At 37.2% G+C, this 24,912-nt stretch overlaps 1 protein-coding gene across 5 annotated transcripts in view; it reads right to left on the reverse strand.

Moving 5' to 3' along the window:
* The window catches only part of ERCC6L2 (ERCC excision repair 6 like 2), a 146,727-nt gene that overhangs the window by 2,413 nt on the left and 119,402 nt on the right, over positions 1-24,912 (reverse strand). For all 5 annotated transcript variants that reach the window (XM_081237688.1, XM_081237686.1, XM_081237684.1 and 2 more), the window contains one exon: positions 6,477-6,658. In XM_081237688.1, the coding sequence (XP_081093814.1) occupies positions 6,477-6,658 (182 nt within the window). The remainder of the gene's footprint in view (positions 1-6,476; positions 6,659-24,912) is intronic.

A 24,912-nucleotide genomic window follows, 5' to 3' on the forward strand; every position in this document is an offset into this window, starting at 1 on the left:
AGCTTGTCTTCAGTGTTATGCTATGTAGCAACAAAGCAATGTAAGCATATTCCTTTAGCATGTATTAGCTTAATTCCATAATGACCATGCATTTTGCACTTAGGAGAATGTGATCTCTTTCCTTACACTACCGAAAAAAATATTCTAGCTCATGAAATTACCAGCTTTTTAAGTTATTCTGACTTATACTATCAGGTATTTCCTGGGAATTGTGTGATCCCAGCATGCTGCTACTCCAGTCAGCCAATTTAAGACTTACATGAGAATCATAATTTATATAATCTGTATTTGGAAATCTATATTGCACTCAAGATCCATGAAGTAAAACTGTCAAAGAAGGGTCTTAAATAGAAAAGAGAAAATGCTGAAAAATTAAGACAGGAATTTTTTTCATCTATCTCTTTTCTCCTTCCACAAGTATCGATACAATATAGAAATTTCACACAACTTTTTGATGAGCCTAAGGGAAAGTTCTAAACTGATAAACCTAGATTCTTTTTCAGTATTGATCTGACTTCAGTATAGATAGCTAAACTATAGTCAGATGCTATTTGAAGAAATGCGTTTCAGTCTTAGTATAAGATATTAATAAAAGCTGTTATATGCATGTGTGAGGAAATGAGCCTTCTGAAGCCCTGCTAAGATGGAAGTGGAAAAGCTGTCTAGGAACCCTGGGCACTAGACTCTGCTCCTTTCCCTAGGTGAGGGTTCTAGGGACTGAACTGTAGCCTCCCCCAAAATTCATAAGTTGAAGCCCTAAACCCCAGTGTGACTGTATTTGGAGATGGGGCCTTCAGGAGGTAATTAAGGTTAAAAGAGGTCATAAAAAGTCACCAGACAGCTCTCTTTCTGCCATGAAAGGACACAGTGAGAAGGTGGCCATCTGCACGCCAGGGAGAGAGCTCTCACCAGGAACCAAATCAGCTGGCACCCTGATCTTGGACTTCCCAGGCTCCAGTACTGTGAGAAGTAAATTTCTGTCTTTTAAGCCGCAGTCTGTGGTATTCTGTTATAGCAGCCCGAGCAGACTAAGACGGGCTAAGAGGGTATTGGTTTGCTGATGCTGAGTTTAGGCCATGAGTCAGGAGAGCCCAATGCTTATAAATGTTCTTTTAAACAAAAGCCATAGATAGTGCTGCAGCGTATGATTAAAAGTCCCCGAATTGTAGAATTATATCTATTTTTATATAATATTTCCTTACAACATTCATTTATCCACTCAACAAATATTTATAGAGCCCTCTTATTTGCTAGGCACTGTAAAAGAAACTATACAACAGTGAACAAACCCCAGTTCCCTGTCTTCAAGGGGTTTATTGCATAGTTGGGGGAGACAGATACATGAAAATCAAACCAGAAGGGAGTAATAAACTCCATGATGGAGGTAAATACAGCACCCTGTTGGCATCCACAGAAGGGGTACCTAAGCCAGTGATTGGTAGTGGGCAAGGTGGCAGGGAAGGCTTCTCTGCTGTCACCACAAGCCAGTCAGGTAAAGATGAGCCAGGAAGCCTTCTAGGGAGAGAGGGAACGTGCATGGGCCCAGTTCCAAGAAGACCTGGTGCACATAGGGGCAGGAGAATCAGCCAAGAAAAAGGCTGAAAATCACGAGGGGATCCGTATGCCAATTTCAGAAGTTTGAATTTTATCCTGTATACAACAGAGAATCCTGAAGATAAAAAATGATTTTTTTAAATGTATGTAACCAGGAGCTTTATTTAAAGCCACTATTATTTTTGCCACTCAGACCAGGTTATATAAAGTTTGTGTTTCCTTTGATTTTAGTGGCAATCCATGCTGCAAATTCATGACTTTCTTTTGTGGCTTCAGATGAGTACGCTGGCTTCTAGTCCTCACCACACTGGTCCTGTTACTTGTTCCAAATCCAGGTACTATCTATGCCTGATCAACAGCCACTCTCATTGCCAACAGAATAGTTAATAACACAAAAACAAGTTTCCAAATTTCTGTCCTGGATATGGCCAATGTTCTTTGTTGGAAAACAACAAGTATGTTCTTAAAAGGTTCCAGTTTTAACTTCACATGAAGTAATGAAGTGTCATTATTTTGTTTATTAATCATCTCTGAATCATTTTCATGGCCTTTCTCATAAATATTTGTGCTGTGAAGATTAAGTTATTGGCAGGGTTACAGGCTGATGTCTTTTATTCATCCAAGACTTGGTAGTGTTTCAGCAGTTGCCAAAGTACTTTCACCTTTGCTGTGCTGACCTCACCCATGACCCTGCAAATCTGTCACCTCTGGGAGGAGAGGTGCCTCAGACCTTATTCTACCCGAGTAGTATGCAAGTAAACTGGGCTGTGTGGTTGCCCTTTACAGGATGAGCTATGATTACAATTCATTTTATTTTTGCCTTCTAAACTTGCTTTTGTAATTCTTGGTCTTTCTAAACACTCAACGAATTGCAAGGTACAACCAGGGGATATAAGCTAGCCACCAGTTTGTGAAGAAAATTTTGTAGACACTCATAATCCATTTAGAGAAAGGGGCAGTGGTGGGGCAAAGGAAATCAAAGTTAGGTATCTTTCAGTCTTTCAGCAAGTGTATCAAGAGTATTTATGTATCACGGAAAAAATTCAATTTTTCTCCTTTTTTCTCGAGGAACTGAAGGAGAAGGGATGGAACACAGCTAAAACCATGTTCTTTTTGCCTAAGCTTTCTGAAGTGAAGGTAGGATTGAAAGTTCATTCAGATAATCCATGGGGCTACAGCATAGTACAGATTCTTGATTCACATCACGTAGGATGGTTAGCAGGAAAGAGGTGCTAGCGGTCTGGACAGCGATCCCTAGTTCAGATGTTGGCATTTCTAATGTTAGACACCCTTCACCTTGTTATTTAGCACGAGGCACTGATCCCTAGGATAAGTAGAGAATAAAGAAAGAGGCAAAAACTAATCACTGTTAATACTTTTATTTTTATATACAGTGCTAAAGGGTTAGATAAGACACTTGTGCTTAAAGACTGGTGAAATGTATATGGTTGGTCTCCTAGCAAAAATAATTGCCCAAAGAAAATTACCTGCAATTTACCCAAAATCATTGTTGTAAATCTGTTTGTGAGGAGTTGTGTTGCTATAGCAGTGTGGGGTGTTCACCTTTGTGGGCAATGGTGGGCAGCTGAGAGGCGTGCTCCAATCGGCCACACCAGCACCCCAGGAGCTAAGGGACAGGTTGCCTGGGAGTTGCCAAAACCTGAGGGAAGCATCTGGAACATGCAGAGCAACCACCATTTTCCTATCGTACGTAGAAGTCATCAGGACCAACTGGACCGCGCCTCCTCTCCCTGCTTACCTCAGTCACTACTTCTCAGTTACACATAACCACTGGCTTCTCATGCCCCTGCTAGTCTCTACATCCCTGATCTAATCCAATCCCCCATCCTGCCAGACCATTCCTCGGTGCCCCTGGAACCAGGCTATGATCTACTAACTCTCCTGTGTCTTCTGCCCAAGGGGCCCTCTGTCTCCTCCTGATACTGCCTCCCCGCTGCAGCCCTCACAAGTCAAGATCTTATACCTCATATCCCTAAACCTCAGAGTTCATGCTTCCCATTGCTGCTTCCAGATCATTTTTTCTTAAAAACTCCTTCCCGGGCTTCCCTGGTGGCGCAGTGGTTGAGAGTCCGCCTGCCTATGCAGGGGACACGGGTTCGTGCCCCGGTTCGGGAGGATCCCACGTGCCGCGGAGCGGCTGGGCCCGTGAGCCATGGCCGCTGAGCCTGCGCGTCCGGAGCCCGTGTTCCGCAGTGGGAGAGGCCACAGCAGTGGGAGGCCCGCGTACCGCAAAAAAAAAAAAAAAAAAAAAAAAAAAAAAAAAAAAAAACTCCTTCCCCTCTTTAAGGTTTATGCTATCCAGCTTAACCATTCTCGCCCCCACCCCACCTTGTTAACTGACTGTCTAGTTGCTTCCTGATAGTGACTGAACACTCAAGATCCTGGATTAATGTTGCTTCCTTTCCCATCTCCTGCCGTCATTCTTGATAACGTCAGTATCCATGTGGATGTCCCACCCAACTCCTGGCCCACCAGTTTCTTGACCTCACCTCCACAAACTTGATTCCATGTTAGGCCCCTATTCCCAAAGTCATATACCACTAATGTCATTACCATTAACTGCACATCCTCCAAATCCCTGAATTCAATCATATCATGCTCCAGTTCAACTGCTCAATTATCCCAATGACAACAATGCTGGAATATACCCTTGCTTTCTCACTAACATCAGCCTCCCCTTTTCCAGCTTATGTTCAATTTTATAATCGCTTCTTTGCAAACATCCTTTAGCTTCTTTGCTTTTCTCTCCTTCTCCTGGTAAAACTCAGCTGTTTCCCTATTCTGTGTCTGCAACTGAACAACTGAAGCTTGTTGAATGCAGTCTGCACAACTGCACAGATGGTTTTACTGGAATTACTCTCAAATAGGAACTTAACATCACCCAGGAAGTCTAGCCCCACTAAGCTTGCTTTCCCACTTTATGACTTCCACTAATGACTTCTTTCATAATTTCTCTCTCCCCAAATCTCTTTCCCTCTGTACTGATGACTTTAATTCTCAATTAATTGAGGAAATATCACTGTATCTGTGCCCTTCTTTATCCCTTTCTCTTAATACTTCTCAAAGGCTAGACCTTTGCCTGTGGTCTGGATCCCACCCTCTCCTGCCTCCAGGACTTCACTTTTTCTGTTATTACCTCTCTGGCATGATCTCTTTTTTTCCTATTAGTCTTTTTCCTCAACACACAAACAGGTTCTATTATCTTCCCAACTTAAAAACAAACTACACTTCATCCCACAATGCTCTCCAGCTACTGCTAGTTTCCACATCCAAACTTAAGGAGCAGTCCCAGGGGCTAGCCCTTTCACTGCTTGCCCACCTCACCCTGGCATCTGCCTACTTCTACTGCTCATGGAAAGGTGACCAAAGAGTTCTTCAGCTCCAGGGGCTTTCCCACTTCTTCTGATTCTGGTTCTCAGCAGCAGTCAATAAAGTTAAGTGTTCCCTCCTTTTCGAAACTCTCACTTGTGTTGGACTTTAGGACCTTGCACTGGGCCTCCTACCCAGTAGGCCACAGTCACTCTCCAGGCTCAGTACTGGGGCTTCTCCTCTCCTCTCTGTGTTCTGTTCCTAAGCTGTTCACACAGTCTATGGCTATAAAAACTATCTGTAATCTATTTATAATCTCTATGCTGATAATTTCCAAATTTAGACCTCCCGTCTCCAAATCTCAGAGTAGCATATCCACTGCCCATGTGACATTTCCCTATATCCTCAAATTTAATATGAGCAAAAGAGAACTCTTGATTTTTTTTTTACTCCAAACGTGTGTCTCTCCCAGTTTTCCCCATTCAGTGAATCCAGTCTGCTGCTTAAGGCAGAAAATTGGGAGTAATCCTGTCTTCACCCCTTCCCAAAAACCAGTTCAACATCAAACTGAATTTATCCATTCAGCCCTGTCTCCATGGCAACTATTCTATTGCAAACTACCATCACCTAGTTCCTTATGGTTTCCCCTAGTCCACTCTGCCCTCTTCCATGCAGAAGCTGGAAAAATCTTTTAGAAACATACATCAGATCATGTCATGCTTCAACAGCTTTTGGAACAAAATCCAAATTCTTTTCTATAATCTACAAGGCTTGGCATGCTCCAGCCCCATCTATGTCTCTGCCTTCATCTCATGCCATTCTCTGCTTGATTTATTATGCACTAAGTATACCAGTCTTCTCTCAAAACCTCCTCCCTCTTCAGAAAGTTACTTTGGTTCTTTGCTTCATTATCCTTCAGGTCTTAACTTAAATGTTACTCGTATAGAGAGGTCTTCCCTGACTACCTAGTAGAAAGGGAGTTATATCCCTCCCAATCCCATTATTCTCTATAAAGGAGGCCTGTCTACTTTCTTCCTATAACACACCATTTTATAATTATTTATTTATAAGTTTTTTTACTTTTGAAAATTTTATGGTTTGATGCCAACCCCCATCCCACTGTACTGTAAGCTCTACGTCTCTTTTTTTACACTGTATATTTAGCACCTAGCACAATGCCTGAGTGCATATTAGATGCTCAATAAATACTCAATGAGTGAATGAATATAATGCACTTAAGTATTTCATTTATATAAAATAATTTCATTTTTTTTTATCAATTTGGGGATTAGCCTTCTTAAAACACTAAAACATTTGGGATTTTTTTTCTTTTTTTGGCCGTGCTGCATGGCTTGTGGGATCTTAGTTCCCCGACCAGGGACTGAACCCAGGCCACCACAGTGAAAGCGCTCTAACCACTGGACCACCAGGGAATTCTGGGATTTATTTTTTAAAGTGTACAAATTCATATTTCTCTGAAATATTCAGATGCCAGGTATAGTTAAAATTCAAATAATTTGTGTATTTTACTAGGTAGTTATATTTCTTTTGAGAATCATTCATAAAGTCCAATGTTGTTGTAGATGACATACCTGCGGATCCCTTTTGGTGTTTCTCCAATTATGAAGGTGGTCTGGCCTGTTCGGTAGACATTTTTCTTCTTCTGGCTTACAGGGTGTGAAATGTAAAGGGGAAAGGAAATGCTGCCTTCACTTGGTTGTTGGCATTCCTTTGTATGTGTCGATGTATCTCCCTTCATTTTTTCCTTATATGTCTGAAGAAAGGATGAAAGCAAAAACTCTGAAAAAACAGTCATTTTTGGTCAAATGAGACTGTCTTACATTTTCCCAGTATTCTTTACAATCTAGTATATCATATTCTCCAAGGAATATCACTGTCAGATCTTGTTAGATCTTTAAAAAGATATTACTTGCAGCAGTAATGCGATGTTTCTCTTTTCATTGTTTAAGATATATGCTAAAGATATACCTTTCTTAAAGATACAATAAAAGTAATGGTAGTATGATGTTTCTACTGTCAAGACTATGGGTATACTGATACACATGCTGGCATCCACTCTCCTAAACAAGGATAAAAATTAATGATTATATAAATAATGGCATAAAAATGGGATATTTAAAAATTTTAATTCAGTAATTTCTCTCAATATTATTAAGCAGACTTTCAGTTATTTAATCTTATATAAGCAGTCAAACTTTTAAGAAATAACAACCTTTATAGAATAATGCAATACACTAGTTTTGTAAACCCTACTTCAATCTCCAGTGGGTTGCAAGAATTACTTAGTGATTGTTAAGATGTTAACTACAGGTGGTTGAAATTACAGATAGAATCATATTTATTTTACAGACTAAGGGTGTCTTGCATAACACAAATTGTTAAAAATAGTGAGTCAAGAAAAAAATAATTTTAAATTGTATGGTTCCATTTTCCACGACAAAATGGTAAGGTGAGTATGTGGAAAGTCCCCATCTTATTCAAAAAACAGAAATATTGGATGCAATTTGACAATAACAACAAAATTATATTTGAGCTCAAAAGTAAGAAAGGAAAATCTCTAGATGCCAAAACCAAGTAACATAGTGGTAGGTGGGAGCTGAAGCTCAGCAACCCCAGGGATAGGGTCCTAAATTCTAGTCTGCAGGATTCCATGTGTAGAGGGAAAATGGAAATGATTTAAGTCTCTGAATTAAAAAACAAACAAACAAAATAAAAACACAGCAGGAATTAAATGGATATCCAGTTTTCAAATTAAAGCTAGGAAAGCCCAAACTGGGGGCACAGGATAGACACAGGCTCCCTTGTTACTCTAGATAGAATCACTGGTGAAAACATGGAATGCCCAGCCTCTGCCATTTGTGGAATCTGATTTTGTAGCACTTGCATTGTATGGAAAAATTTAAGCTAAAAACCAACATAAAAAACTGGCCCAGAACCAGTGAAAACCATAGATCTCAATGAGGGGTGAATACAAAAATATAACATAGGAACACTTTTTAAATCTAGAGAATGCTTGTGATTCCAATGCGGCGGGGGGAAAAAGAGTTCAGGTAAAAATTATAAAGAACACACAAAGCCCACTGCCATGAAAGTGGACAGATACAACAAATGTGAGAATCCATATCTGAGGAATTATAGATAACAAAGCAATCTGAAAGAGACTTTAAATCATTCGCATGTCCAGAAAGATAAAGGAAGAACTGGGTATTGTAAAATACCAGATCTGAGAAAGAACCAAATACAAATTCTAGAAAAGAAATATAGGTTTGAAAAAACATAGACATAGAAACAAACTTAAAATATGAGTTAAGCAGCAGGCTACACAGCCTTACAATGATAGTTGATAAATTGGTAGAGTAAAGTTACTCAGAATGCTGGGGAGAGAGAGGGAGGGAGGGAGGGAGGGAGGGAGGGAGAGAGAGAGAGAGAGAGAGAGAAAGAAAGAAAGGAGGAAAGGAGGGAAGGAGGGAAGAAAGGAAGAAAGGAGGAAAGAAAGGAAGGAGGAAAGGAAGGAAGGAGGAAAGGAAGGAAGAAAGGAAGGAAGAAGAAAGAAAGGAAAGAAAGAAAGGAAAGAAAGAAAGAAAGAATGGAAGAAAGAATGGAAGAAAGGAAGACAGAAAAGAAAGAAAGGTTAGAAAGAAAAATTGAGAGAAGACATGGCAGAAAACATAACAAAATTTCTAAAATATTAGAAAGAGATAACAGAAAATGGAAGAGATAATGTCAAAGAAGTAATGGTAGAGAATCGAAGAAGGCATGAATCCTCAAACTAAAATAGGAGAATCTCTAGTGTGAAAAATGAAAATAAATCTGTACCTTGTTATATCACAGATAAAGAGAATATCTTAAAAACTACCAGAGAAAAATAAGCTATCCCACAAAGAAATAATAATCAAATTAAAGGCAGACTTCTCATTACCACTACTACCATCACCACCACCAAGAGAAGATAATGAGAGTATCTTCAACATGCTGGGAGAAAAAAACCGTCAACCTAGAATTCTAAACCCAGTTAAACTATCACTTAAGAAATTTGCAGGCATACAAATACTACAAAACACAGATTAGTAATTGTCAATGAGACAGTGATTTTTTCTTTTACAGGAGTTCAATGGGATTGAAGTGGCACATATCACTGAATGTTGGTAGGGAATGGCTTTCATTCCACAAATATTTACTAAGCACCTATTACGTTCCTGCCATCATGCTATGCAGCTGAGAAGAAAAATATTTACATATACAAAGAGGCCCCTACTCTTAAGGGGCTTAAAAAAGTTGAGCCCCCCCTTCCGTTGTTAGTTTTTTGTTTTTAAAATAAATCATTTATCTCTTTAATTTATATTCAAGTTCATTTCATTGAGATAAACTGAACAAAAGACATAATTATATGTTCTTTAATAGCAAACCATTTCTAATGAAAAGAAATTGACTTCTTCAAAATCTAGTGTGACTCACATGGACAAACACAAAATGCCAGGTTGCCATTTTGAACCAGGGCTTTGCTTCAGTTAGTAATGCTGAAAGTACTTTCCTCAAAGACATCATTTCTTAAAGCTTAAAACGTTATTAATAAAGAGAGGGAAATGTTGATCTTTAAAGATAAATTTGAAAGAGATTTGATGCATTTATTTTACATCACAAGAAAACAAGATGAATGTTAAAAGTTCCTAATAAAATAGCTCATAATCTTTGATGATTCCCAAGAAATAATTACCCATTATTATAAGGAAGGATGGGAATGTTTACATGGGGATAAAGGGAGTAAACCGAAAGGGAAGGAACGGGGCCAACCAAGAACACTCCCTCCTCATATACTGCAATTTCTGAAGCCATGGAGAAAGCATGCAAGGCCATGGAAATTTTCAATTATTTACATGATTACTCTGGGTCTTTCTGACCCTGGCAGCATTACAAAGCTCATATTTCGAACAGATACATTTTTTTCTCAAGTTGGTTTTACAAATTCTTCAGGAAAATTCAACTTTTCTATTCATAGCTATCAGACATGTGGATCTTTAATTTATGCCAAATATTATACAATTAAAAACCTGATTATTTTAGATAATAATAAAAAGAGAAAAGCATTTTTTCTCTCACACTGGCTCAATATCCCATCTTTTACTTAAAAAAAATCTAGGTTCAGATTTCCATTTTAGTAGAGTAGTTTAATACTTACTGAAACAAGGCTGTGAAACAAAATTTTGTTTACTAATTATTTTAATAAACATTTTGATGTCCTTGTTATAAAAGCTGGTTTCACTATTTATAGTAAAATAGTATCTTTTACAATAGCTGATATAAGGAAAATAGTGACAGTGCAGTTGCAATTGAAGGGACAGTTATAATTTATTATAAAGCAAAGTACAATGCCTGTGGCCATGATGAAAAGATTCCAGACCACGTGAAATTGGACGCAAACTCTTTCACTACCGCTTATGTCAAAGTTGGGAAGTCATATGACAGAGGCCACACTATGAAGTAGCAATAGTAATGAAGGGTCAAGTAATGAAAAATTCAGTAAAAATGAGCTGGACTAGGAAATTAAAAGATAACATTATTGCTCCTTAATATTATGGTAGAGGGTGAGATTACTTGCTCAAGAAAGCAAAATAAACCCACTCTTCTTTCCACCAGAGAACAGAATGGCCAACAACTGGAACACTATGTCTGTATCTGATAGGAAATTTTGAGATCATAACATGAAGAAAGCAGAAAGCCCAGTTTCTGTAAGAGCTCCTAATTGCTCCTAACTTTTTCCTAGAAAGTTTCTTCTAAATTACCCAAGATTTGCTTTGAGAAATTACTTCTGTACTCCGTGATTCTGATGAAGGTTTCCTTCCTCTTAAGATTTATGGTTATAATGATAAGGAGGGAATTATGAAGACAAGAACTTTGTACAGTATTTGTATAGTATAAATATGACTGTTAATAAGTATTTTAGAAAGCTTGACACTGTTAGAGTTTAATTTATAACTTAGTAATTGCTATGTTCATGATTATCTTCATAAATTATTGGATATTGTTAGGCATTTCTACTATGGTATATTTATGAAAGTAATCAAGTTCAACTTATGGTATCTTTATTAAAAATAAAACTTAGTAAGTGTAAAGAGTGTAGTAATTATTTCTAAATAACAGAAACATACAGTTAAAAGATCCATTTGATGATGAGATTAATTGAATGGAAATGTGAGGTTACTTAAGAAGCTGAATTTATCAGAGAATATTGAAATAATAATCCTAATTTATGAGTGGTAATATGTCTTCCTCCTTTGGACATATATGTACTATGTGGAGCAGCCAGTTGAATGTTGAAAACGTAGAGGAAAACCCTCCCTCTTCAGAGTTAAACAGGTCTAAAAAGGTAAAAGGTCGGCCACGGCTAATTATGTTAAGTCCTAATCTGATTTTATAATTAAACATTTAAAATGTAATATGTTGTCAGAAAAGTAAATATTTGTCATAAAAAATAAAATTCGGAATATAAAAAATTATTTAATTCAATAAAAACGTTAAATATATATTATTTCTATAAATGGTAATTGTTTTAATATATTTTGGCCAAAACAGTCTCCTCACCTATCCACAATCAAATGTTTAATGTGGAAATGGCTCACTTCAAAGACTTCATAAATAACTGCTTTTTTAAAAATTGAAGTATAGTTCATTTACAATATTATATTAGTTTTAGGTGTACAACATAGTAATTCAATATTTTAATAGATTATACTCCATTATTAGTAAATTATTACATTATTATAAAACAAAGGCTGTATTTCCCTATGCTGCATAGTAGTATATCATGAACATCTGTTTTGACTTAATTTTGATAGTTATAAAATCATTATTCATTTTTCTAATGTCTCTATAAAATATATTTTAAAATACATCATAAAATTACTATTTAAACGTGTATAAAGTATACGGTCTGTAAAATAAAAGCTATAATTTTATTTATTTATTTTTTATTTTTAATTTTTTAAATTAAATTTATTTTTTTTATTAGTTTCTGCTTTATAACAAAGTGAATCAGTCATACATATACATCTGTTACCACATCCCTTCCCTCCTGCGTCTCCCTCCCTTCCACCCTTCCCATCCCACCCCTCAAGGCGGTCACAAAGCACCAAGCCGATCTCCCTGTGCTATGCGGCCGAAAAGCTATAATTTTAAGTTGTAAAAGATATACATTAGGATTACAATAAATAAGAGGGCACTTTTGTAGGGAAAAATTTCTTCTTTTAGAGTAGCCAAAATGAATTTACACTAGACCTAGTCAACTGTACATAATCCTGTACAATTTATTTCTTACTGTAAACTTTTAGGTTTATATTGGTTCTAGAAGGAAAGTTTATCTTTAGATCCATAGTATGAGACATTCAAATGTCCTTTGATAATAAATACTTTCTTTTTCCTTTGGACCCAAAGTGTACTGTCCGTATTTCAAGGCATTAGACCTAAGCCAAATAGCAATATTAATAGCAATAGCCAATTAAAATATTGAACCAGTAGTTATTTTTTTAAAGATATAACTGAAAAAAAGATAAGGTATATATAGATTTTCAATATGAAAGAGTAAGAAAAAATAAAACTTACCCTTAAAAAGTTTGCAGATAACAATCTTTGATGTCAGTGTACTGAGAAAAGGAAAAAAGGGAATATTCCCCCTACCTCACAGCCATATGATTACATTAGCATTTTTCTTTTTTCTCTGCTACATATGAAATTTATCTTTATATAATAGAAAACTTCATTGGAATAGTGCACAGAATGTTTAAGGAAAAAAACCCTCTTTCTTTGAAGTAAAAAATAATTTTGGAGGCAAATTACTAAAGAACTATAGAGGGCACCTAGGTAGGAATAGCAAGGAAATGAGAAAAGTTGATAGGAATCAGTTTTTCCCAAACACACCCACCTGTGGGCAACAAATGGGGCAGGAAATATTACAATCCAGGAGACTGAGTTTCAAAAACAACCATGAACAGCCTCTAGTTCTCATTTTGGCAGGAGAAACACTATCATAATCTCTACCATCTTTCTAAATCTCTTTGGGGCTAATTACTGGAGACACATCCATAGGTGGTGCAGATAATGCTGATTCCTTTTCCTCTGCTCATCTGTATCCCCGACAAGTAGAGGAAGCTTGGAGGGGGACAATGTACAATGAAGAACAGCCTGATAGGATGGGTAGCCTGTCTATGATAGGCTACCAGGATGTAGTGAAATCTTTATTAAGCAATTTTGGAATGGATCTGTCTGCTGAGCCGGTTTCTCTAGAAAACACCTTACAGAGGATATACCAGAACAAAGAGCAATGTAAATTTAACAGCCACATTCACTGTTTTTTCCATAACTGGATGATCAGCCTTGATTAGTCACTGAGAAAACTGGAAACCAGGGAGGAGATTTTCAAAGGCAATGGAAGGTCCCAATGGTTCTGACTTGAGAAGCCTGAGTTTGGATTCTAAGATCACCAGAGGATCTGCCCATCACAGGAAAGCTCTTTGGTTTACACCTTGCTCCTGAGAATAGCACAGAGCTTCACAAGCCAGTCTATGGTCACGGCCACAGGTGGGCAAACCGTGTAGCCAAAGCCCCTCACATTGGCCTGATCACACCAACTTTGCCATAAAGACTAAAAAAAAAATCAAGTGCTCTTTCATTTTTTTTCTTCATTAAACCTTAAATAGTTAAGTCTGAGAGGCAGCAATGCTTTTGTTTACACATCTGTTCAAACAAAAGATTAAAAAGAAATCTCTCTTTGGGTAAGGGCCAAACCCTATAAACACATAAAAAGTCATCAACTTGCTTGTCTTTGCAAAGCAGGGAATCAGGAGTACCATAAAGACATATAGCACATGTAAATAAATTCATTCAAATGGCATCTGAGAGTCTAAAAGGACAAAGACCTTTAAGGATCTTTGCGCAAGTGTGAAAAACCCCTTATCTTTGAAGTAATCATTCAAGATTTCTGCCTGGAGGTAGGAAATATTACTGTAAATGCAGTTTTCCAACACTCAACAAAAACCTAAGGCAACTATGAGGTACCCCTGAATTGTCTTCACTCAGCCTCTGGAGAAAAGCCAGCTGGTTAGAGGACCTACCACGAATATACACTGAAGTATAATTTTCTGCATATGTTTAAAAATGTCATTCAAGTCTGAAAAAACAAACACTTAGATTCAAATCTAAAACATTTTTTTTTTTTTGGTGGTGAAGGGAGATTAAAGTTTGTAATTATGGTTCTCTTTTCCTCCTGGAAGGAGTAATTCAGTTTTATATATATATAGATATATATTTTATTTTTTGATAGTACTTTGCTTGCTGAGTGAGCCACAAAAGGACAACTTTATATTGGCTTCCCTGAGCCTAGCTTCCTTTTTTTGTGCACAACAGTCCATTTCTCATTGTACAAGAAACTCATCTATCTAAAGGAACAAAGTGATAGCCTCGGGAGTGCAGGTGAATACTGTGGGGCACACACTACAAACAGAAATACAAAAGCCCTATCTCCTTGGGATTTGGGAACATGAAGGCAGTGCCACAGCAGTCAACCTGGGGGAAAAGGCCAGGTGAGATGGTGGCAACTACCTTTAAAAAAGCCTGCAGACCAGCAACAGGGAGTGTTGGCTAATATTCCCTCAGTCCTTCATGGGAGGGTGGTCAGGGAGTAAATTCCCCTTAATACCTCCTACAGACAAAGGCAAGGCCTTTTGGGGTGGCTGTCTGAGCACTGGACTCAGCACCACAAGCCCTGGTCTCTACTAGTCTTTTTAGGATCTCCAGTAAGTAGTAATGAATAGGTCCTTGGCATCTTGAGCCCCGACTCAATTTTAAATCTTTACATATATTATTTATATTACTATAAAAATGTCTCTAAAGACTACTTGAAGGTCCTATACTAAATAATGCCTGTTAGTGAAAAGATCACGGAAGGGTGGTGCTGATGGAAAAATTTTAATTAAAGTCTTTCTTGGCAGGCACCTGCCCCTGCTTGCCTTTCCAGTGGCTGGCACTTCCATGGGGAGCTTAGGTTCTCACTTCCTTCCTCCAGGCCTCCAGCTGGAGTAAGTGTAGGCTTCTATGCAGGCTGATTCAGTGACAAGGCCATCGATGACTCTTCAGTGTCTAGGGAAGAACATTTCAAGCACTCTGCCACAAATAACACCGGGACATTGTAACTAGTTGTGAAGTTGGATGCAGATTATTGTTAATAATAAAGTACTGAAATCTGTGAATAATTCTCCTTTTTAGTAAATTAGAGTGGATTTCCTATAACCACATCATTTTCACTCTCTTCTATTTTGATATGCTTTCCTGAGTCATGTAGAAGAGGAAGTAAAGCTTTCCCACAGAGAAAGGCCAACTGAAAGTATGTTCTACTAGAACTGAACTTAATGATCAAGCGACCCCTTCTTATGGTCTAAAATGGCAGTTCTGAAACTTTTTGGTCTTAGGACACCTTTACACTTTAAAAATTATTGAGGACGCCAAAGAAATTTTGTTTATGTAGGTTATATCTATTGAAAGTTTAAAATAATTAAATAACTCTTTACCAGCAAAAAAGTCTATATTTTCCAAGGCAAACAAACAAAAAATTAGCCAGAAGAGTGGCTATGTATTACATTTTTGCAAATGTCTTTAATAGCTGGCTTAATAAAAGACAGCTGGACTTTCATATCTTCTTCTGCATTCAGTCTGCTGCAACAATGCTGTTTTAGTTGGAGTATATGAAGAAAATTAGCCTCATACAGATATGTAGTTGAAAAAGGGCAGAATATTTTCATAGCCTTTTCAGATAATTGTAGATATTTTTTGATACTTTACCAAAATTCAATTAAGGTTAGTTTCATGTAATATTTGAAACTATATCAGTGAACTTTTTATATTGTTAAAATTAAAATTCATTGGTATATTTTGTACTTTGGCTGAATCTTTTCCCCATGAATGATTTTGTAATATCATTCACTGGTCATTTGGAAAATATTAAGTCAGTTATGCAGATCTTCAAAATGTTGACACATTCAATTATACAACATTGGAAAACCATATTTGTTGTTATTACCACCTATGCATCAGAAAAAATCTTCTTAAATATTGGGAAGGGGTCATGGTCACGGTGGCAGACACAAGCTTTTCAATATTTTAATTTTCACTCGAAAGCTTGAATTTTATCACTGGCAACAAGTACTGTCTGTTGTCTTCCTTGAAGTGACAGAAAGTATCTACCAAATACACAAGTCTAAATAACCACAGTTTGTCAGTCATTCTTTCAAGTATTGATACAAATTGTGTTCCATAAAAAAAAGTGGTTAGTTTAGTCTGCAGTTCATTTATACAAGTGCTTGTGTACACTTCCTATTTCATCAAACAGAATATTAAAAAGATGAGTACCAGGGCTTCCCTGGTGGCGCAGTGGTTGAGAGTCCGCCTGCCGATTCAGGGGTTCGTGCCCCGGTCCGGGAAGATCCCACATGCCGTGGAGTGGCTGGGCCCGTGAGCCATGGCTGCTGAGCCTGCACGTCCGGAGCCTGCGCTCCACAACAGTGAGAGGCCAGCGTACCGCAAAACAAAACAAAACCAAAAAAAGATGAGTACCAAAGGGTTGAGATTTAAGAACATTAGTAATTTTTATTGATTCATCAAGGATATTCTTCTTTTTTTTAAAAGAATCAATTTTATGTATTTATTTTTTGGTTGTGTTGGGTCTTTGTTGCTGCACACAGGCTTTCTCTAGTTGCGTCGAGCGGGGGCTACTATTCGTTGTGGTGTGCGGACTTCTCATTGTGGTGGCTTCTCCTGTTGTGGAGCATGGGCTCCAGGCATGCAGGCTTCAGTAGTTGCAGCACGTGGGCTCAGTAGTTGTGGCATGCGGGCTGTAAGGCACAGGCTCAGTAATTGTGGCGCACGGGCTTAGTTGCTCTGTGGCATGTGGGGTCTTCCTGCACCAGGGTTCGAACCCGGGTCCTCAGCATTGGCAGATGGATTCTTAACCACTGAACCACCAGGGAAGTCCCCATCAAGGATATTCTTAAGAGAAACTAAAAGTAGTTTTCTTTTCCTGCAAGTATGTGGTGATAAATACTAGTGGCCCAAATAATTTTTATGAACAAAATGAGAAGTTCTTTCTCTTAAGGTATTCATTATTTCATCTGGCCACAGCAACGGGATAGCCTTAAATACTGAATAAAAGTAGGATATGGCTTTCAAGTTCCATTTTGAAGCAGTTAATGCTAAATAGTCATGAAAGTTGTTTACAGATTAATTGAAATTTGATTCCGATAATAACTTGGTTACAAAATGACTGACACCTTTAAATAAAACATCAACCTACCAACAATTTTGCCATAAATGCTGTGAGAGCTGACTCTGGTTATGTTAAAAGGGATTCTATCTTCATCAGGAAATTTGCAAAAATATCACAACTTCCATCTTAGATCAAGAATCATAGTTCAAACATATTTATCCTACCTAAAGCTAATCTACTACAAAATAATTCATGCTTATACTAATAAATTAGAATAATTCTCCACATTTCTCTGTATAGAATCTCTTTGGTATCTACTAGAAATTCAATTAAAATCAGTAAGCTCTAATTGAATATCTATGTAGCAGGTACTTTTTTAGGTCCTGGGAATAATAGAGTAAGATTCACTTCCTAATGCAAAAGAGTTTCACAGTCTAACCAGGAATACAGTGCCAGACACTGCGGATGGCCTACTAACAGCCACTGCCTCCCTCTTTGTTGTCTGAACAAAACTGAGGTTCTCTTAGAAATGTGCTCAGGGAAGGTAGATTGCCCTCTCAGTTCTTAGGGGATAAACAAATTAGTCAAGCCAATTATGTTCTGCCAGAAAGATTTTCCTCCTCAATAAAAGGAGAGATACAGGAAAAGAACCACGCCTTCCTGTCTTTGGATACATTTGTATGAGGAAATATGTTCTTGAGATGCAGTAGTCATCTTGTAACATAAGGCAAAAGGCATCATGGAACTAAAAATTAACTTACTGAGGATAGTGGGGCAGAAAATGAGAGAGCCTGAATTCTTATGATGTCATTGGACTGTAGTAACACACCTGGAAATACCTCCCTCCAGACTTGCTGTTATGTAAATTAGTTCAACAGCCTATTGTATAGGCCATTTTCAGATGGTTATTCTATTCCTTGCAGCTGAAAGCATCCTGTAGATACTTATGAAGTATCACATAATACAATGTGATCAGTGTTATAGCAGACATACATGCACACACATACACACACCCACAAATAAGTAAAGATGAATTTGAGGAAAACATTTATACTGCTTTGGGGAAGACGGGACAACTGTCACTGATGATACAAGGAGTAGGGGTTCAATAGGCAGACAAAGGTGAAATGGAATTTTAAACAAAAGAACCACAAGAGCAAAGACATGGAAGAGTAAAAGTCCATGGTGTACTTGGAGACTGATTTATAAACTGAAGGCTGACTAGGAAGAGCTCGCTCATCTTTCTATCCCCAGAGTCTAGCACAGTGCCTGGCGCATAGTGTCAATAATTCTGAATGAGTGTCTCAGAATGAGACTGGAAAAGGAGATTAGCACCAAATTGAGATAGGCCTCATGTGCTATGGAAAAGAAACACAATAAGATATTTTACAGAACTTTGGAAGAGAGAAAATTATGCCCCAAAGTGACTGTTCAGATTTGTTACTGCTAGATGAAGAAAGCTTACAAAGTCATGCATGGGTAGGGATATCTTTCTGACACCATTCTCCATGTTCTCCCTTGTTGAGTGGGTGTCTTATACCAGCACTATGGTCAAGAGATGACAGATAATGAGTGAAGATGAAGAATACCAGCATTTATGCTGCTCTAAAATAACTAACACCTTTACATTATCTGCCAGTATATCCCCTTTAACATTAACTTGTGGAGCTAAGAGTTAAAGAGCCTTTACTCATAGTGAAAATGGTTGTGGGGATCTGCCTTATGTAGTACTTGCTTACAGGAATTACCAGTAACAAATGTTTCCTGAACTTCCACTCTGTGCTGCCTGTTGCTAAGTGGTGATGCTTACGGACATGTATGTCATGTCCTGATCCTTAAGCAGCTTGTAACATACATGAGAAGAGAGCAAACATTAATGCGGTGTCTGCCATGTCTACAGTGATGACTGGCACAGAGAATGGGTGTGAAAGGAGCTTGGAATAGAGTGATCTCCGAAGACTGAGGCTTCATGTAAGAAGTGGAACTTGAATTGGGAGTGGAGGATCAGCCAGTAGATGATTTACTTGGAGGTGCAGATTGAGTAAATTTATTGAAGACCATGAATGCCAGGCAAACCCGAGACTACTTCTAATTCAGATAAGGAGGGACTGTTTCCCTTGGCTAATTAAATATATTCAGTAGTAGCTCTGAACAATGTTAAGTCATTGCCAGAGGATTTTCAAGGAAAACTATGAAAGTTGTTCATGGAAAAGATAGTTTAAGCCATTTAATTTTCAGAGATACTGATGGGGTTCATTATACACTGACAACAACTGAAAACCTAAATTATTCAAAAAGTATCAATTATGTACAAGACACTACTTTAAGTCTCCAGAATTATCAAATGTGAATCAGAGATATATTGTGCTATTTTTTGAAGTCCAGAGTTTATAGAAAAGAAGAAAAAGATGTATACTTACATAACTATGATAAATATGTGGAAGTCATATGTTAGAATAACAGGCCACTTAAAGTACTATTGGGAGAAGCAGAAAGAGTGTAAGGAGAAGGACAGCTTACTTCCATCTTAGGTTGGAATTGGGGCAGACTTTGTGAAAGAGTGACACATCTCAGGTAGATGCTGAAAGGTAGAGAGGTTTGGAGATTTGGGAGGTTAGAAAAACTAAGGCTGAAGGTTATTTGTGGTAGAGAAAAAGCATAAGTAAAGAGAAAAAAAGGAAAAAAAATTATGTCTTTGCCAAAATATCTTTGGCAGAGTAGATATTGCAAACAGTCTTACCATATTTCTTGTGTACAGATAGTTTTAACTATCTAAAAAAATATTTTTTAGAGAAAGATGCATTCAGTCCACCTGAATTTTTTGTTTAACTGCTAAAGTGACGGTAATTCTTCACAGGCAAGTTATCTTGAAAAATTAGACTGATTTGTCATATTGGAAAAGCAAAATGGAATTTTTTAAAAAAAGTAAAAACCTTCAAAGCAAAATAGAAACCAAAGGAACTGAGGGAAAAGCACAAGAGAAGACAGAAAGATTGAAAGACTACAGGGATTTAAGCTGACTGCCACTGTTGAGCCTGAGGGAAGTCACGTACCCTCTCATTTTAAAAAAATCAATAAAACATTATGTTTGCATTAGTCTCCAAGAATCCTTCACATTATGACCTTATAATTTTGATTTATTCGTCCTATAAAATTCAGAATTCATATGTATACAGGCAGGATTCTCAGATGACAAGGCAATAGGTGTTTCCATTAAGTGGCCATGTCCAATTGATACCATGGTTTTCAGTAGAGGGATAAAATATAATTTGAAAAGGGCTGTTAAGTGCTTAACATTCTCTAAGTCCCTAGGTGGAGTAAACCAGAGTTCAATGAGGTCTTATATCTTTAAGCTTTTATATTGTTACTTAGAAGGCATTATTTGAAGAAATAGTTTTTTTTTTTTCTTTTTTCCGCGGTACGCGGGCCTCTCACTGTTGTGGCCTATCCTGTTGCGGAGCATGGACTCCGGACGCGCAGGCTCAGCGGCCATGGCTCACGGGCCCAGCCGCTCCGAGGCATGTGGGATCTTCCCGGACCGGGGCACGAACCCGTGTCCCCTTCATCGGCAGACGGACTCTCAACCACTGCGCCACCAGGGAAGCCCGAAGAAATAGTATTTTCAAGCTATTTATAATCTTCCAACTATTCTAAATGGAGATACTGTTCAAAGAAGCCATATGAATCGTCTATGCAATTGGAACAATGACCAGCTAGGAGAAGAGTTAGAATCAAGCTACTTCCTAATAAGCAAAGAAAATTTTTGTCAGTCTAGGCCATGGTCAAATTAGTTTTTTATAAGTACTGTCAAATACAATTTTTTTCTATAGTATTCTTTATGATAAATCAGGCATAGTTCAAGGTGGGCCCTTCATCTATAAAATTTGAGGACTGGACTAGATATCTTTTATGGCATTCTAACATATTCTATTATTGGTGCTATTAACAACAAAAAGAATAACAGGGCATTGCAGAGAATAACAGAAAGAGTTTCACTCATCACCCCTACTAATAAGCAATAATCATAATTACAATAATAAAAATTTATGCCTTTCTTGCAAGGAGTTGAATGTGTTTTGTACACATCAGCTCACTAGTGGCATTATTAAGCCTGGTAACGTCACTGTGAGGAAGGATGCCACAGCTTCTCATCGCCACCAGCTAGGAGGGGAATAGGTATAGGTGCTTAGAGTTAACACCAGATTCTCATTCCTCTGACGAGGTAACAGGTGTTCTTCACAAATGACACACTATCTCTCTGAATCAATCCTAGTTCTAAGGATAGAAACACAACAGCCTTTTTCATGCCAGCACTGGTCACATAATTTCATACATATACACACACAATTAAAAAATCCAATCTCTACTAAAATCACTTGAAAGAATAACTTTCTGATACAAACACCATAAAATTAACACCTAGCTATAGAAAGAAAAATCATAAGACCATGAAAAATCCCACCCAGTAAGAGTTAATTCCGCTACATGCTGAAACCATAAACCTTACTTACTGGACTACTTCATAAACCAGTCATTTGTGAACAATTACTTTAAACCATCATGCCATTCACTATCCTGAAAACTAGGCTAATGGAATGCTATATCTCCCCAAAGTCGGCTCACTGTAAACAGTCCATCCCTCCTTGCTGACTCCAAAAGCTGTATAAACATACTGCAACTAAATCCACCATAGCTCATAGAAATCCTTTCTTTAAGTAATCTACAAAATGCCAATCTAATACAAATACAAGAAAGAGAAGTTCTAAGACAACATTTTGTATTTACAGTATTCTGAACAGTGCTTAAACCTGCACTGGTTATATAAAAGGCACTCTCTCCCCCATGCCACCCCCGCCTCCAGGCTGACGGCATGCTTAGTTTTCTCATTTACACCACACTGCAATAACATAAAGAATGGTTTACTATTAATCCAGGTTTTACTACAAAGCAACCCGTTATTTCTCTGTCAAACACTGGCAAGAGTGCCAAGTGTCTGTCATCCAATTCAGGGGATTAAGTCTTCTTTTATAGTCTGATACTTGTACCAATTTATAAAAATACAGATATAGTTTCTTCGAGTTGGTCACAGTCTATATTTTGGCTTGGATTCAGGCAGCATAGGCTGACTATGACAGCTGGCAGGAAACTGAGGGGAGAATACATCCTCCCCCTTTCAGTCACCACGTCTCAGTTGCCATAGTGATTAATCCTTAATCAAATGCTGTCTTTGTACAATTCTTTTCAGAAAACTTTAAGTAAACTTAAGTTGAAAACATGCAGTTGATTGAAAAAATGAGGTACCATATCACACACAGGTATAGCTAAGTTTTATGCCATACTTCCATATATTAAAAGAATAAATTAACTCTAATGAAGTTCCTTCCAATGCTTAAAACACTTCTTTTTGGTCTAAGCTTAAGCCTAAATCACACAGGTTTTCCCCCTTGTTATCAGACATCTTGCTTTTAAAATAAGCTGTCTTCAGAAATGGTTCTAAAATATCCAAGTACAATTGAAGGCAAAGCAAGTTCTTATTTTACATAGTTTGTATTGCTAAATTAAAAAGGTATAATTAGAAATTTATTTTAGGAGAGACAGGTTTTAATTCAAGACATTTATCAAATATGTTCAAATAAGTAGAAATTATTTTATAAAAGTATAAACTGTAAGAAACCAAAGGAAATATGGAAAAGATAGTTTATTTTAGAACTTTTCTTAATATATGGGTGAATTCCATTTGATTCATAGCTTTTGTCATTCTGGTTACCAATAATTATATAAAAGGACTGAGAAACTCTGAAAGACCATAGTACGTTATCTATAATTGCAGTGTACATTACTTCTCTTTTGTAAGTTTTCCATTTAGTATATTCCTTTGCAATTTAGTTAAAGGCTCTTACTTAGACTCAATTACAGTATTCCTTGGAAAGTGAAATACTTGCATATTGTGGCCACTGTTAATCTTGTGTTGCCTTCATACAAATAAGTAGGACTTGTTTTGTTTTCTTAGGAATTGAGGCAACACATCTGCATCTGGCTGCAGACACAGAGACACACACAGAGACCACACACAGGCATACACATACACAAACACACAAAATCTTTTCAAACACAAAGGTCTCTAATAAAACTTTGGTGACAGACATGAAGCACTCAAAAGAATTCTCAGTAATCAAAAAGATTCTGGATGTGAGCCCCAGATGAAAGATACTGTACTGTAGCTGGGAGGTCTAGGGATCTTCGGAGATTTCAGAAGAGGGTTGTCAATATTTCTAACACTATGGCTGAGTCTTTCTGCCTTCATCTTGCTTCATTTACCTTCACCTTAGTTTATGCTCTTTTCTCCCCATAACGGTTTAAAAGTTTTCCCCAAACTGCAAATCCACTATTGCCAGCCACCACCACAGGGAGAACTGCAAAACCTCTCAGTGAGTGACATATATATCTCTAACCAAAGATGATGGTGTGGTTCAATGACTTACTCATTAAAGGTGTTGAAATAAATACTATCGACCAGATATGATGAAATCAGTGATTGTGATCATTTTTTTTCCTTAGAAATTCTGTGAATGGCTTTGACATGTCATCAATATCTCATTTACGTAAAATAATATTTTTTAATTTTAAAAGTCTTCAGAAATGCTTAATTTAACCATCTTTACAAATAGTTTTAGTAAAGAGAAACACATTACCATCATTCCATCTCACTAATATTATTAAAGTAGTTTCTAGTTTCCAGAAGAATTATAATGAGAACCCAGAGTAATATGTATAGAGACGCAAAAGGACTAGTTTGATGGCAGAGTGCTCTCTCACTCATTTGAATGTCTGTCAGCAGCTATGGAGATATCATGAATTAGAAGTAGTCACAAACTAATGAATCTAAACAGAAAATAAATCTATCAGCTTTAAGGAGAAAAGTTACTAATAACTTCTACTCTAATACAGAATATCCTAAAATAAAATTAATATAAAGTATTGAGTGACTTTGTTTTCATAAATGAAAACAATAGTCACATATAAAAATTTGAAAAATAATCTACCATAAACATTCTTGTTTTGTTTTTAAGGAAATTCAAAGCCCCAGATGGACTAGTACCACCCATTCTTTTACTTATAGTTAAATATAGCTGCATACAACTGTTTATAGATTATTTGTTCTTGTTGATCCTCACCCTCCAGGGGAGTTAGAGACCTGACATCAGTCTTATCCATTGGTTGTAATAACAATACTTATTTTTCATTGACTGGTTACTTTGTGTCAGGTAGTGTTCAGGGCATTTTACAGGTATTATTACCTCATTTGTTCTTCACAACCATCTGAGGTAAGAAGTATAATTACTTGTATTTTAAGCACAGGAAATCGAGGCACAGAGAAGGTAAGTAACTTGTTCATGGTCACACAGGAAGTATCAAGTAAAGCTACAATTCAAACTGACAGCCTGAATAGACTCTATGCCATAGGCTAGTTATAACAATCAAAAATTCCTTCTGTCTCTAGAATATTAGAGTTCAACAAACTGAAGATGAGTCTCATTATATGAGTTCTTTTATTTATTTCTAGTTAAACTAAAAGGAGGAAAGAATGAGGTATGTCTCAGGGGTTGCAGTTTTATGTCAAAAATACAGTAGGTTTAGTTTTTGATGTTGGTGAAAAACTAAGAACAACAAAAATATGTATGATCACTATTTTGAAAACTGATTTTTTTTTTTTTTTTTGCAGTATGCGGGCCTCTCACTGTTGTGGCCTCTCCCGTTGC

Source organism: Mesoplodon bidens (genome assembly GCF_964165515.1).
Source record: "Mesoplodon bidens genome assembly, chromosome: 6".
In the NCBI taxonomy this organism is placed as follows: domain Eukaryota; kingdom Metazoa; phylum Chordata; class Mammalia; order Artiodactyla; family Ziphiidae; genus Mesoplodon; species Mesoplodon bidens.